At 44.4% G+C, this 16,482-nt stretch overlaps 1 protein-coding gene across 1 annotated transcript in view; it reads left to right on the forward strand.

Moving 5' to 3' along the window:
- Positions 1 to 16,482, forward strand: part of CBL (Cbl proto-oncogene) — a 106,899-nt gene that overhangs the window by 24,286 nt on the left and 66,131 nt on the right. Inside the window, exon 2 of the mRNA XM_079789400.1 lies at positions 7,454 to 7,701. Coding sequence (XP_079645526.1) covers positions 7,454 to 7,701 — 248 coding nt within the window. The remainder of the gene's footprint in view (positions 1 to 7,453; positions 7,702 to 16,482) is intronic.

Raw genomic sequence — 16,482 nt, forward strand, 5'->3', positions numbered from 1 at the left:
CTGGGATCTTTCAGTCCGCAGACCGACGCTCTATCCACTGAGCCAAACCGGTTTCGGCCACAGAGCCTCTTTGGAACTTTGTTTTCCTAGAGGTTATAAATATTTAAGGCATTTTTTTCTTTTCAGAAGACTTAATATTCAAAGATTAGTTCAACCTATATATTTTCTTTATTGTCTGTGTTAGTATTGGAGATTCAAGTTGTTGGTGGAGTGCTGGTTTCCCTGGTCAGACACTTAGTCTACAAATGATCTTTTCCAAGCTCACATTCTAAGGAGAGAGGGAACACTCCTGGGAGGTCCATAGTACTAATTTGAAATGCAAATTGATCAAGCATTTTGGAACGTTTTTTAAACTTGTGATAGTGTAAGTCTGGTATGTTATTGTGGAGTGATATATGAACATTTATTGATTGCATGTTATAGGTTGGACAGTATATGTAAGATCAGAGCAATGTCAGTTTAGTTTTTAGTTGTTGTTACTGAAAGGAAATATATCTTCTTTCCAGAGATTTTAGGCAAATATTGCATTTTAACATGATCGCGTGGTGTTAATCCAGTTGCTTTTAATTAGGAAGAAGATATGGGTTCGTGTGTTTGGCCCTGGGTATGAATGTAAATGCTTTTATCAGGAGCTCTGCCTGGTTTGGACCTTTGAAGGGGTGGTTCCTGTAGCACCTGTAGGTTGTCGGTCAGCTTGTTCTTGGGCGGCCTGCTGTTTGTTCGCTGTTCCTTGGGTACCAGTGAGTCAGAGGCCATGCAGAATTGGGAAGGTAGTGGTGGCTTGGCCAGGGTGGTAGGAATAACGGTATCAGTTTCTGGGAGTCAGCAAAGGGTTATGTGAGTCTACCATTGCATCTCAATAGACAACTCCTGCCGCCCTGTGTGAGCCGTGTGGACGTGGGGAGGGCACTGCCTTCTCCTGAAAGCCTACTTTATTGGAAACTGTGTTCTTTCACAATGAGGCAGTATCATCTCTTTCTGCAGATGGGAGAATTGAGGCTCAGATGTTAAGAAATTTACTAAAGATAAATGACTGATACAGGATATTTAAAAAATATATTTCTTATTGGTTTTAGAGAGGAAGGGAGAGGGAGAGAGAGATAGAAACATCAGTGATGAGAGCGAATCATTGATCTGCTGCCTCCTCCATGCCCCCTACTGGGGATGGAGCCTGCAACCCAGACATGTGCCCTGGCTGGGAATCCAACTGTGACCTTCTGGTTCATGGCTTGATGCTCAACCACTGAGCCACACCAAACAGGCGGCCCTTTTAAATTCTAATTGAAAATTTAAAAACATATTTTAGACTTCATCATAATGCCTTCTTGTTAATTTCCTGCCTACTCCACATCTCTGTCTCAATCACCCTCTCCACCTTGCTTTCTGCATTTTTCTTTCCCTAACCTTTCTATCCAGATCTGTTCTACTTTAGGGCTGTTGGATTAGTTCTTTTCCTCTATTTGGGCTGCTCTTTTGTTGAATCTATATGGCCAACTCCTTCTTGTAATTTCAACTCTCAACCCAAATTTATCTCAGAAAGCTTTCCCTATCCACTATTCTAAAGCACCCAGGATTTTCTTATTATACTACTCTATTCTCTGCATAGAACCTGATGTTTTTCATGTTGATTTTTTTGAAATATATTTTTTATTGATTTCAGAGATGAAGGGAGAGGGAGAGAGAGATAGAAACATCAATGATGAGAGAGAACCATTGATTGGCTGCCTCCTGCACGCCCCCCACTAGGGATGGAGCCTGCAACCCAGGCATGTGCCCTTGGCTGGAATTGAACCTGAGACCCTTCAGTCCGCAGGCCAATGCTCTATCCATTGAGCCAAACCAGCCAGGGTTCATGTTGATTTTTTAAAAAGTTGTTGTTTGGCCCTAGCTGGTTTGGCTCAGTGGATTGAGCGTCGGCCTGCGGACTGAGGAGTCCCAGGTTCGATTCCAGCCAAGGGCACATGCCTGGGTTGCGGGCTCGATCCCCAGTGGGGGGCGTGCAGGAGGCAGCCGATCAGTGATTCTCTCTCATCATTGATGTTTCTGTCTCTCTCCCTCTCCCTTCCTCTCTGAAATCAATAAAAATATATTTATTTATTTATTTATTTATTTATTTATTTATTTTAAATATATTTTATTGATTTTTTACAGAGAGGAAGAGAGAGGGATAGAAAGCTAGAAACATCGATGAGAGAGAAACATCGAATAAAAATATATTTAAAAAGTTGTTGTTTGTTGCCTTATTCCTCTCAGATTGAGTTTATTCTTGTATTATTATTTATTAATTATTGTATTATTTTCCCAAACAAACAACTGTAAAGCTATGTTGTCCCACCCTGTATTTGTTGAATGGATACATTGGGAAAAATCAAAACCAGCAGGTAGAACTTGGTTTAGCTTACTGTCTCCTTGTCTGGACCTGTCCTAACTCCTTTTCTTCCTGTTTGAGGGAAGCAGATGTCCCTTCTCTTACCGTGAGTAGAGCTCCTGGTTGTGCTGTGGTTCCCGTTTCCTGTTCAGTTTTCTCTGAAAGTAAAAACCTCCGTCATGTGCCTCGTGTGGTCCTTGCAGGGCCTGCTCTCTCAGTTCCAGTGTCAGCTTCCCTTTCTTCCTTCCAGGGACTCACGCAGGGACCTGCCATGCTAACATTTCTACATGTGAATACATATTCTGTAAGAATGCATTGTGAATTGTAAGCAGCTGACGTATAGATGAGGTTTTAGAATGTAACTGGTACGTTAGGGACTGACTCCATTGCACTCAGAAGATAGCTGTCTTCCGAGACGGAGTCTTCTTCTTGGCTCTGCCTTTCTCTTCGGGCCTGAAATTCTTGAGGAGGAGGAGCACTTCCTAAAGCACTTTAAATATTCATACATTGAATATTTTTGTTGATTTAGTTTATGTTTATTTGCTAGGCTTATATGTAGGTCTGTTTTTAAAAGTTTAGGAAATGGTACACAGAGAATAAAAGATCTAGCTTTAGAAATTTAATACCGTCTCACTCATAATTTACAGAGTTCCTGATGAGTAGTCATTAAATGGGAATTTTGCAGTTGTTCTAGATGGACCTTACGATTCCACTTTTGGGGGATCTATCCTAAGGAAACAGTCTGATATATAGAAGAATAAAGTACCCAAAGATGTTCATCACACTGATACTTGCAATACTTAAGACTTGAAAACAATCCTATATAATAAAAGGCTGATATGCAAATAGACTGACTGGTGGAACAACCAAACAACCGAACAACCGGTCACTATGACGTGTGCTGACCACGAGGGGGTGCACGCAGAACATGGCGGGTGTCGGCCATGGCAGGATGGTGGAGCAGGTGAGTGGGGGGCGCCAGACCAAGGTGGGGCACCTGTCGCTGTCATCGGGGCGAGCCTCTGGTGGTTACTGAAAATTCTTTGCTCCTGCGCGCCGTGGTCCTGTCTGGCACTTGCACCTGCTGCAGGCACCAGCCCCGCTCGCACCCACTGCTGGCACCGGAGCCGCCACTCACACCTGCTGCCAGTGCCCGGCACTGGTACCGGTTACTTGGTGCCATCAGCAGGTGTGAGCGGCCACTGCCGGCCCCAATCACCCCTGAGGGCTTCTCCACCTCCTCCTGCTCCTGAGGGGAGATCAGGGCAGCAGCTGCCACTTACACCCGCAGACAGGGCCGGCCCTGCTCTCACCAGTGCTGGCGCTGGCCCCAATTGCTTCGCGCTGTCAGCAGGTGCGAGCCGGGCTGGTGCTGTCAGCGGATGGGCGTGGTGGCGGCAGGAGCAGGGCTGCCAGCAGACAGGGGACCGGGGCCGCAGCGGGAGGGGCTGGGCGGGGCGCGGAGGATGGGCCGAGACCCACCCCTGTGCCCACCGCAGCCTCGCGGCCCACAGTTCCTTTCAAGGTGCACGAGTTTGTGCACGGGGCCCCTAGTATAAATGTTAAAACGAAGTGTGGGCAATGATTAAGATATGGTATATTCATAGACTGCAATCATTTAGACATCTCAAGAGGTTTATAATGAGCTTCTGGTGACAAAAATATAGGTATTTTAAAATGTGAAATAATGAGTAAGATGTCAGAGTTCTGCAAATGTTAGACTAGGTTGTTTCAAATTAAATATACTGCTGACAACTAGAAAAGCTAGAAGATACAGAAAAGCTGTAAAAGCAGTGAGGAATTATGAGGCCAAACTCTGGAAGATAAGGAAAGCTCAGAGGTGAGCCTGATGTGTGAGGCTGCCTTGCCGAGGAGGTCATTGCCGATTCAGCCCAGGAGGACAAACAATTGGAATCAGAGCTGCCAAAGCGGAGGGCCCCGGGGAAACCTCCAGGCTTTGGGTCGGGTCCCTGAGGGCCGATCGTAGGCGTGAGGGTGCAGCAGAAGTAGACCCGTCTTTTAAGGACTGAAGCCCAGCTTTTAAATCTCTCAGTTCTGGGTTAAGATGATCTGGGAGTCCTAGTGTCCATAGCCTGTCTGCCTGCCAGAACCAGAAGTGAGTCCTTTATGGATGACAGCTTCAGGGGCCTCAGCTTGTCTCTACTTTTCTATAATGTTCAGCATCCCATAAAAATAACTAGGAATATGGAAAGACAAAATACAGTTAAAAGCAAAGAGGAAACTTTGACAATAGAAACATACCTATGAAGATACAGATATATAAGTTATCAGTCATGGACTAAAGGTATATTTATGATTAATGTGTTAGAAGAATTAAAAACAAAATTTATCATTTTGACAGAGGCTTGAAATGATAAAGAATGATATAGAAATTGTAGAACTGAAAAACACAAGAACTGATTATTAGGAGCTTAGTGGATAGGTTTATTAACAGTATAGATACAGCTAAAGAGAGAATTAGTGAAGTGAAAGATAAATCAGAAAAAAATCCAGACAAGCATTGAGAGACAAAAGAATGGAGAATACAGAAAAGAATGTAAGAGACAAATAGAATATTGTGAAAGGGTCTTGTATATAAGTAACTAAAGTTCCAGAGGGAGAAGAGAGAGAATGGGGCAGGAGCAATGTTTGATGAGAAATTGGCTAGTAATTTCCCCAAATTGATGGAAATCATGAAGTTGCAAATTGAAGAAGCTCAATAAAACACCAGGAGAAGTATGAATAAAACGTGAGCCAAAGAAAATCTGAAAAGCGACCAGAGAACAAGACACTTTACCTCCCATGAGACTGACCCCCTGCCCTCAGCACTGCGCGGCATCGGAGACACCAAGGAGCCGCCCAGGCGCCGTGGACTGACTGCCATCTGTCTGTCTGTCTGGTGACAAGAGCTTTAGGGGCCTGTGCGCGCACCCCGGGGCCTGCGGCTTGGTTCTTGGTCCACGTGACTTAAAGGGAGTCCTGCGGGGGAAGGAGGAGGGTGTCCTCGAATCCCCGGCAGAATCCCCGGCAGAATCCCCGGCAGGCCCAGGACGGCACTGTCCTGACTCTGTGCCGTCCGCGCGGGGAAGAGGGCGGCGGCTGCGTCTGCAGAGGACCGGGAGCTGCTGCTGGCGCTGCGGCCCCGGCAGGCGGCCCAGGGGGCGGCCGGGGCGGGCAGAAGTGCCTGCGGCCGCCGCTTCACCTGGAGCCTCACCTGGAGCCTCACCTGGAACCGCACCTGGAACCGCACCTGGAGCCTCACCTGGAGCCTCACCTGGAACCGCACCAGCCAGACCAGGCCCTCCGGAGCCCCGCCATGGGCCTGCCTTTCCCTGCGGCCACTGCATGGGGAGGAACGGCCACTGAGTTGCCTTAAGCTGCTCTTCCACAAACGTTTTATTTTTCTTTTTAGACGGAGGGAGGGAGGGAGGGAGGGAGAGAGACAGAGACAGAGACATGGGTATTAGAGAGAACCATTTATCGGTTACTCCCCTTATGTGCCTTGACTAGGGATGGAACCCACAGCCTGGGTGTGTGCCCCACCGGGAATGGAACCCGCCGCCTTTTCGTGATCGGGATGATGTTCTTACTGAGCCACCCAGCCAGGGCCTGAGAGGCCTCATTTTAGTTTTCTGCATAAAGACAGCCAACTTCCCTGTAGTTTTTCTCTTGATCTCTGATCTTTTATGCCACTTCTGATTCTGAATTTCCGTACATGGTTGAATCTGTGTTTTCTTTTTTTTCTGTTCCACTTGGCCATTTACTTACTGTCTTTGGTCAATATCACACTATTTTATTTATTTATTTTTACTTTTAAAAATATATTTTTATTGATTTCAGAGAGGAAGGGAGAGGGAGAGAGAGAGAGAGAAACATCAATGAGAGAGAATCACTGATTAGCTGCCTCTCGCATGCCCTCCACCAGGGATGGAGCCCGCAACCCAGGCATGTGCCCTGATCAGGAATTGAACCATGACCTCCTGGTTCATGGGTCAGTGCTCAACCACTGAGCAACACTGGTTGGGCAGTTACATTAGATTTTTAAAATCTAGCAATATGTTCTTTAAAAGAGACACATTTAAAATATAAGAATTGCCCTAACCAGTTTGGCTCAGTAGATAGAGCGTCGGCCTGGGGACTCAAGGGTCCCAGGTTCAATTCCGGTCAAGGGCATGTACCTTGGTTGCAGGCACATCCCCAGTAGGGTGTGTGCAGGAGGCAGCCGATGGATGTTTCTCTCTCACATCAATGTTTCTCTCTCTCTTCCTTCCTCTCTTTCTGAAATCAATAAAAACATATTTTTTAAAAATTAAAAAAAAAGAAATTACTAGCAAATTCTGAGAGACCTGCATTTATATGAGAAGAAAAGGTATGTCATTGAGCTCCATGCTTCGCTGGGTCCACAGCCTCGCTGCCCCTGTCCCCTAGTGGCTGTTCAAAGGCCGTACCCTGCACCACCCACTTACCTCCCGGCTGCCATCTGCACTTCCGTGCTTGAGAATCTTCTGCTCTCGGAGGGAGCCGGGCACCACAAGGAACCTGCCGTATTTCATCCGGCTCTTCTTAGGCATTTGTGCGGGTGTCCCCCACCTTCCCGCCTTCCTGCCTTCCTGCTTCGGTTGTTTAGTCTGTTACATGTTGTCTGAATCATTAGCCTCCCATATGGTTTTACGCTTCTAGGGGAACCAGTCAAAATGTAAATAGGCCCTGGCCGGTTTGGCTCAGTGAATAGAGCGTCGGCCTTCGGACTGAAGGGTCCCAGGTTTGATTCTGGTCAAGGGCACAGGCCTGGGTTGCGGGCACATCCCCAGTAGGGAGCATGTAGGATGCAGCCAATCAGTGATTTTCTCTCATCACTGGTGTTTCTCTCTATCCCTCTCCCTTCCTCTCTGAAATCAATAAAAATATATTTAAAAAAAAGTAAATTGATAGCCTGTGGACAGAGGAGTTATGGATCATTTCTTGTAGTCTTATCCATTTTTCACATTTCTGCAATCGCACATATTTTATAACTTTTTAAACTTAAAAAGGGGAATTGTCCTTAAGATCCTCCCAGTAATAGCCCTTCTTTTCCATTTGTTTCAGGTGGTGCGGCTGTGTCAGAACCCAAAGCTGGCGCTAAAGAACAGCCCGCCTTACATCTTAGACCTGCTGCCAGACACCTACCAGCACCTGCGCACGGTCCTGTCCAGATATGAGGGGAAGATGGAGACACTTGGAGAAAATGAGTATTTTAGGGTGTTCATGGAGAATTTGATGAAGAAAACCAAGCAGACCATAAGCCTCTTCAAGGAGGGTAAAGAAAGAATGTATGAGGAGAATTCTCAGCCAAGGTAATGGAGATCCTACACAAATGTTTGTGTAGGTCGTGGCTGCTTGAGTGGGTAACATGTAGAAGTAGTTCAGTTGGTTTTAATTTTCTGTCTACAAGAATGCAAAGCTAACATTTGATTTCAAGGTGGGGTTCATAGAAAAGGTTGCCCCGGAGGACGTTGAACGGTCCCTCGCTTCCTATGAAAAGTCATCGACTTACAGTCATGAAGATGAGTTGGAGGCAGTAGGTCCTTTAGAGACCCTGAAGATCATGAAATTTTGTGGGTATGTGAGAGTTTGAAAGAAAGAGGCTAGAGTGTTAAGCTGAGGTATAATAAGAGCAGATTTTGCTGGAGCTGTAGCATATTAGGTAAATTGTAAGTATGGGATAATAGGAAGACAAATTAAGGCAATAGTTTAGATAACTTTTAAATGAAATGTAGTGAAATGACATTTCTTTTATAGGTAAAGTGACTTTTCAAATAGAATAGATATTGGCAAATGTAAGTCAATTCAATAAATATTTGAGGGATCACTATATATTCTTTTATTCTTATTAAGTACCAAAAACTATATTGGCTATCCTGTTATTGGTTGCTGGAAGCTACATACTAGGAGAGAAATAGGTTGATTATATACACTGAGTGGCCAGATTATTATGATCTCTGAACGCATAATAATCTGGCCACTCAGTGTGTGTGTGTGTGTATATGTTATATATATATATATATATATATATATATATATATACACTAGAGGCCCGGTGCACGAAATTCGTGCACAGAGGGGGATTGTCCCTCAGCCCAGCCTGTACCCTCTCCAATATGGGACCCCTCGAGGGATGTCCGACTGCCCGTTTAGGCCCGATCCCGGTGGGCAGTCGGATCCCTCAACGGGCAGTCGGACATCCCTCTCACAATCCAGGACTGCTGGCTCCCAACTGCTTGCCTGCCTGCCTTCCTGATTGCCCCTAACCGCTTCTGCCTGCCAGCCTGATCACCCCTTAACCACTCTGCTGCCAGCCTGATCACCCCTTAACCACTCTGCTGCCAGCCTGTTTGCCCCCAACTTCCCTCCTCTGCCGGCCTGGTCACCCCTAACTGCCCTCTCCTGCAGGGTTGATCACCTCCAACTGCCCTCCCTTGCAGGCTTGGTCACTCTCAACTGCCCTCCCTTGCAGGCCGGGTGCCTCCCAACTGCCCTCTCCTGCTGGCCATCTTGTGGTAGCCATCTTGTGTCCACATGGGGGCAGGATCTTTGACCACATGGGGGCAGCTATATTGTGTGTTGCAGTGATGATCAATCTGCATAGTACTCTTTTATTAGATAGGATAGAGGCCTGGTACAGGGGTCGGGGCCAGCTGGTTTGCCCTGAAGGGCGTCCTGGATCAGGTGGGGGTTCCCTTGGGGTGTGGGGCAGCCTGAGCGAGGGGCCTGTGGTGGTTTGCAGGCCGGCCACGCCCCCTGGCAACCCAAGCGGAGGCCCTGGTGTCTGGAATTTATTTTCCTTCTACAATTGAAACTTTGTAGCCTGGAGCGGAGCCAAGCCTGGGGCTCCCTCCGAGGCCGGCAGCCATTTGTGTTGGGGTTATAATTGAAACTTTGTTGCCTTAAGCGGGTGGGCCCAGCCAGGGTGTGTGGAAAGCTTTGCTTCCCCTGTTGCCGGTGGCAACCCTGGCCTGCTCTCTCAAGCTCCATTCTGCCGCCATTTGTTTGAATTTGTTTACCTTCTATAATTGAAACTTTGTAGCTTGAGTGGAGGCTTAGGCCTGGCAAGGGCAGGCAGAAAACTTGGCTTCCTCTGTTACCTAGGAAACCTTGCTATCTGTGGCTGTAGCCATCTTGGTTTGGGTTAATTTGCATACTCGCTCTGATTGGATGGTGGGCATGGCTTGTGGGTGTGTCGGAGGTGTGGTCAATTTGCATATTTGTCTATTATTAGATAGGATATCTACACTAATAAAAGAGAAATGTGCAAATTAACCATCGTTCTGCTACACCCACAAGCCATGCCCACCAGCCAATCAGGAGTGAGTATGCAAATTAACCCAACCAAGATGGCGGCGGCCATGGAGCTGGAGCAAGCAAGGAGGCTTGGGTTGCCCCAGCAATGGGGGAATCCAAGCTTCCTGCCCTGGTTGGTCCTGGCCTCTGCTCAAGATTACAAAGTTTCAATTATAGAAGATAAATAAATCCTAGATACTTGCTTCCAGCCAGCCCTGGCCTCCGCTCAAGGAGGCGCTGAAAAAAAAAAAGAAAAAGAATAAAAGGAGGGGCTGGGACCTTGGGTCGCCGGGGGGTGATCAGGCCAGGATGGGATGGCAGGGGCTATTGGGGGTAAGCATATCAGCAGGGGGGCCAGTTGGGGGTGAGCAGGCCGTCAGTGGGGGGTCAGTTGTGGGTGATCAGGACAGCGGGGGGCGGGGGCAGTTGGGGCGGACCCAGGCCTACAGGGGAGAGCAGTTGGGGGAGATGAGGCTGGCAGGGGAGGGCAGTTAGGTGTGACCGGGTCGGCAGGGGAGGGCAGTTGAGGGGGACCAGTCCTGCAGGGGAGGGCAGTTGGGGGGGATCAGGCCGGCAGGGGAGGGCAGTAGGGGGGTTACCAGGCTGGTAGGGGAGGGCAGTTAGGGGCAATTGGGCTGGCAGGGGAGCAGTTAGGCATCAATCAGGCTGGCAGGGGAGTGGTTAGGGGGTGATCAGGCTGGCAGGCAGAAGCGGTTAGGGGCAATCAGGAAGGCAGGCAGGTGAGCAGTTGGGAGCCAGCAGTCCTGGATAGTGAGAGAGATGTCCGACTGCCCGTTTAGGCCCGATTCTACTGGACATCCAGTCGGACATCCCTCGAGGGGTCCCAGATTGGAGATGGTGCAGGCTGGGCTGAGTGTATATATATATATTATATATTAGAGGCCTGGTGCATGAATTCGTGCATGGGTGGGGTCCAGCCAGCCTGGCCAGCGGGAGGGGACATGGATGGTTGGCCGTCCTGCCTGCTGGTCCAACTCCTGGTCGAGGGGACAATTTGCATATTAGCCTTTTATTATATAGGATATACACTGAGTGGCCAGATTATTATGCATTCAGAGATCATAATAATCTGGCCTCTCAGTGTATGTGGATATAGTTGTATTTGGTTTTATTCAATTGAAAGTAAAGATTAACTCATCTAAAACAAGTAAAAAGTGTAGGTTCCACTAGTTCTTTTTAGGGAATAAACTACTCTTGAGCAGTGACCTGAATTAGGGGGCAGTACATTCTGAGGGCATTAAGCAGTAGTTTACTACCTGATATCCCAGTGCCCTTTGATGCTGTTGTTTTAGATTCTGTCTCTCACTTAACATTTGATGCACATCATTATTCCCATTATCTTTACTACCACAAATCACTCAGGTTCGGTCCCCGATACTAGTCTTTTTCTTCTTTATTTAAAAAGATGTCGGGTGACTAAATTCAATGTGTAGGAACATTTGTAACTTCTAGTTTATATGAAAATGAACTTTATTCCTTTTAACCCTTGGCACTCGCTTGCTTTTTTCTCTAATTCCTTTATTCTAATGCTAACCGTGTCGAGTCACACTCGACATCCGAGTGCAAAAGGTTATTTTAATTTCATGACTTACGTTAAAACCTTGACTATATGGACCTTAGCTAACTAGTTTTGTATTGTTGAGTTTAAAAAAAATTATTAAAAATATAATTTTAGCCGAAACCGGTTTGGCTCAGTGGATAGAGCGTCAGCCTGCGGACTGAAAGGTCCCAGGTTCGATTCTGGTCAAGGGCATGTACCTTGGTTGCGGGCACATCCCCAGTAGGGAGTGTGCAGGAGGCAGCTGATCGATGTTTCTCTCTCATCGATGTTTCTAACTCTCTCTCCCTCTCTCTTCCTCTCTGTAAAAAATCAATAAAATATATTAATATATATATATATATATATATATATATATATATATATATATATATATATATATATAATTTTACTTTATTAGGTACCAGAACTTTAAAAATTTAATTGCCATCTACACTGAACTAGGTTCTGGTTAAATTCTAGGTGAAAAGAAGAGTTACGCATTTAATTTGGTGCAACATGATAAATGCTTTAGTAGAGATGTGTACAAATGCTGTGGAAATACGGTTTTGCTTAGTGGCGTTAGGGAGTGTGACCCCAGAAGGTGTTGTCTGAGCTAGGTTTGGAAGGGAGGACTTTCCTAGGCGGAAGAGTGAAGAAAAGGCCTCTAACACAGTGCCATGGAAACATGTTTCAGGACATCACAGTCTGGTTTGGCTAGAACTGGGGGGAGAGGTAAGCTGGAAAGACAGGTTGGAATTGGATTGTAAAGAGCTGTTCTTTGACCTCTAAACTTTCTCCTCTAGAGAGCAGGCTGCCTGCCATAGGAGAGTTTTTTTCTAAAAGGGCGTTTTTTTCTCTTTAAGATTTTTAAAAATAGATTTTTAGAGAGAGAGGAAGGAAGAGAAATGATACCAAAATCTCAACAGTAGTTATTTCTAGGTATTAGAATTAGTGGTAATTTTAATTTTCTTTCTGTTTATATTTTCAACATTTTCTACAATGAATATGTAATCAATCAAGTTATTTTTAAAAGAAGGAAAAAATGCGATAATTTTTAGGTACCACATGGATTCACAAGGGCAATCCTGAAAAACGTTGTTTATTACAGAACATGATCCGTTAGCAGCTGAGCTCGGCGAACTTAGTCACACACAGTGCTAAGCCCCGTGTGCAGAGGCTAGAGATCTTGGTCCAAGTGGCGACGGTGAAGTTGATGGAGGTGAACACGCACACTGAGCCCCACGGCCCGCTCCAGCCTTCGGGCGGCAGAGCTGGCAGACCGCGGTCAGTCCGAGTCACTGGTTGCCTGGGACACACGCAGTCACGCCTTCGGGCTTCTCAGAAACATCACTGGGGTAGGCTGCGTGCTAGCGCCTACAGTACTGTTTGTCTCTTAAAGCTGTAGATCCAGTGTCCAGAGCTTCTGATTATTAATGTAATTTTTTTCTCAAACTTTTTTAATTTTAAATCCTTTACATTCTAAAAATCACTGAGGACATTAAAGAGCTTTGTATATTTGGGTTATACTGGTATATCTCAATAGTAACCATATTCAGTATTAAAACCAAGAAATTTAAATAGTTAAAATAACATTTAAACAACATTTTAAAATAACAGTGATAAGCCCATTACATTTTAACATGGAAACATTTTTATGGGAATTTATTTTGGAAATATTTTTTAAAAGATTTTTACATTTTTGCAAACCTTTTAGACCACCTCAAAGAATATTTTGTACTTTATTACATTAAAATCCATGGTCTTGCACTTGGAATTAGTCTTTTACTCGTGTATGATTTTGTAATATCAGGCATTAGTCACTTGGAAAATATTACTAGGTTATGTAGGTTTTTTAAGTGTTGACACATCATTGTACAATCACATTAATTAATTAAATCTCATTAGAAAAGTTTTATTGGGAAGCTGTTAAGCTCATAGTGGATGGAAGATTTCCAAAATTCTAATTTTTACTTGAAAGCTCGAGTGTATCACTGGCAACACAAACTATCCGTTGTTTTCCTTAAAGTGACAGGTCATTTCATTCATTGTGGAAAAACTGTGTGCCAAATACCCCATCTGAGCCGCCGTACTTTGTTAGTTATCCCTTTAAGTAAATGGTGTTCCACTCACGCCACAGGCTGCAAGCTTCCTCCGACCTCAGGAGCAAGACGAGGATGTCTGCTCTCACCACTGCTATTCAACATAGCTTCTATTCCGACAGATGAGGTTCTAGCCAGAGCAGTTAAGCACAAAGGAAAGGAAGAAGGAAAACTATATCTCTATTTGCACATGAAATGATCTTGTTTATAGAAAATCCTAAGGAATCCACTAAAAAAACTCGACTAGAACCAGTAAATGAGTTCTGCAAAGTACAGGATACAAGATCAATATGTAAAATCAATTGTATTCTATACATCAGCAATAAACTGTCCAAAAATGAAATTAAGAAAACAATCCCATTTACAATATCATCAGAAAGAATAAACTAGTTAGGAATAAATTTAACACTTCTACACTGAAAACTACAAAATGCTGCTGAAAGAAGTAGAAGACCTAAATAAATGGAAAGACATCCCATGGTCATAAAGTGAAAGACTTAGTATTAGGGCGGCAGTATGCACCCCTGTGTTCATAGCAGCGCAATTTACAACAGCTAAGATCTTGAAACAGCCCACGTGTCCATCAGCAGATGAGTGGATAAAAAAGATGTGGTATATTTACACAATGAAGTACTATACAGATGTGAAAAAGAAGGATCTCTTACCCTTTGAGACAGCATGGAGCGACGTGGAGAGTATTATGCTAAGTGAAATAAGCAAGTCAGAGAAAGACAAGTATCACATGATCTCACTCATATGAGGAATGTGATGAGCAAAACAGATCCAGAGACAGAGAGGCATGGAACAGAGTGCGGAGTCGCAGAGGGAAGAGGGGAGAGAAGGGCTGGAAGAGACTAGCCCAAGAACTTGTATGCCTGTATGCATGACCCATGGACACACACAGTAGTGTGGTAAGTCCTTGGGGGGGCAGGTGCGGGGTGGAGGGGTCAGTGGGGAAAAAGGGGACATCTGTAATATTTTCAACAGTAAATATAAATTTAAAAAATGGCAGTACTCCAAATTGATCTACGGGCCCACCACAATTCCTATCAGAATCCCAATTGCCCTTTTTGCAGAAATTGACATGCTGATCCTAAATTCATAAAGAATCTCAAGGAACCTTGAATAGCCAAAACAGTCTTAAAAAAGAACAAAGTTGGAGGACTCACATTTCTTCATTTCAAAGCTCTACTACAAAGCCACAGCAATCAAGACGGTGTGGTGCTGGCGTGAGGACAGACACGTAGAGAGAGCCCAGAAGTAAACCCTCACACGTATGGTCAGTTAATTTTCAACAAGAATTCCAAGTCCACTCAAAGGAAAAGACAGTCTTTTCAACATATGGTGCTGGGAAAACTGGATATCTACATGCAAAAGAATGAAGTTGGACACGACGCACAGCATATATAAAAATTAACTCAAAATCAAAGATCTAAATTTAAGAGCTAAAATATAAAATGCTTAGAAGAAAACTGGTGAAATATCTCCACGATCTCAGATTGGGCAATGATTTTTTTTGATGATGACACCAAATCACAGACAAAGGAAAAAAATCAGATCAATTGGACTTCATCAAAATTTAAAACTTCATGCATTGGGGGTTAGGGGGTGGTAGAAGAAGGGAAAGTTGGGATAAATGGTGATGGAAGGAGACTTGACTTGGGTGGTAAACATACAACACAATATACAGATGATGTATTTCAGAATTGTATACCTGAAACCTGTATAATTTTATTAACTAATGTCACCCCAATAAATTCAATTTTTAAAAAACTTTATTCATCAAAGGACATTAACAAGAGTGAAAACACAACCCAAAAATTGGGCAGGAATATTTGTAAATCACATATTTGATAAGGGATTAAGATCCAGAATAGATCTACAATTCAACAACAAAAGAACAGTCTAATGAAAAAAATGAGCAAAAGATATGAATAGATATTTTTTTTCTTATGAATGCATATCTTTACAACTGGGAAATAGCCATGTTATAAACCTGAAACGAGAACTCTGCTCACACTTCAAAGGAGAAAGAAGAGGAAAAGAAAGGCTACGTTGGGTCATTCACTCTACTTCTTGACTCACCGTATAAATTAGATCTATGTAGAGTCCAGGAGCTCATGCCGGAGCAAACCCTCCTGAGTGCAAAGGTTGAAGTTCCATTTTAAAATTTTGGAGAAAAGGTTGAATTCTATACAGGGGAACCTTGGCAAGGTGTCTTACGTCCACTATACTTTACATCTACGCACAGCATGCTTATGTAATTTCTTAACGGCCACAGCAGGCTCTCCGCTTCCAGGTAAGCATGCTTTTAACCGGAAGGCTCAGCCTGCCCTACCAGGTCTGGGCACATGTATAGATGGATTATTTGGGTTGATGAAGTCCAGGGTAAGTTCTCTCCTACCTTTAGGAAACCAGGAAAGTTGGCAATCAGAAAACAATAAAAACACTGGTATGCATTCAAACCTTGCATAAATAACTTTTAAACAATTTGTACAAAAATAATTCCTCATAATGTAAGATGTAACAAAACCAAACAAAATATGTCAAGAGGCAGATGTGTTGTGTGGTCCACTTAATGTTGACACCAAAAATCCCGGAGTTGCAAGGAATGAGGTGTCCAGAACAAAACACCATCACAAAAAAGCCACAAAAAAACAGATAAACTCCTAAGCTCATGCTTCAGTTAGAGAATTTCTCCGAAGTTCATTCCCTCTCCAACAGGAATGTCTTCTTGGTAAAGGCCGCCTTAGACATGGTCCAGAAAGCCTTGCAGTTACTCTTCGTAATAACCCAAATGTCTGGCTCACTCATCCCCAAAACGTGAATAGATATTTTTTCAAAGAAGTTACACAATTAGCCAATAAGTTCATGAAAAGAGGCTGAGTAGCATTAGTCGTTAGAGAAATGCACATCAAAACCATAAGATAGCACTTCACACCCATTCGGGTGGTATTGCCCAAAAGGGAGACTGATAAGTGTGGACAAAGCTGTGGAGACACTGGAACGCGTGCACTGCTGGCCGCGATGTGAAGTGGTGCGGCCACTGTGTACAGCGATGGGCGGCTCCTCACAACGCTGAAAATAGCATTACCATCTGCTCTAACTATTCTAGATGTTTACCAAAATAATTGAAA

Source organism: Cnephaeus nilssonii (assembly GCF_951640355.1).
Source record: "Cnephaeus nilssonii genome assembly, chromosome: 13".
In the NCBI taxonomy this organism is placed as follows: Eukaryota; Metazoa; Chordata; class Mammalia; order Chiroptera; family Vespertilionidae; genus Cnephaeus; species Cnephaeus nilssonii.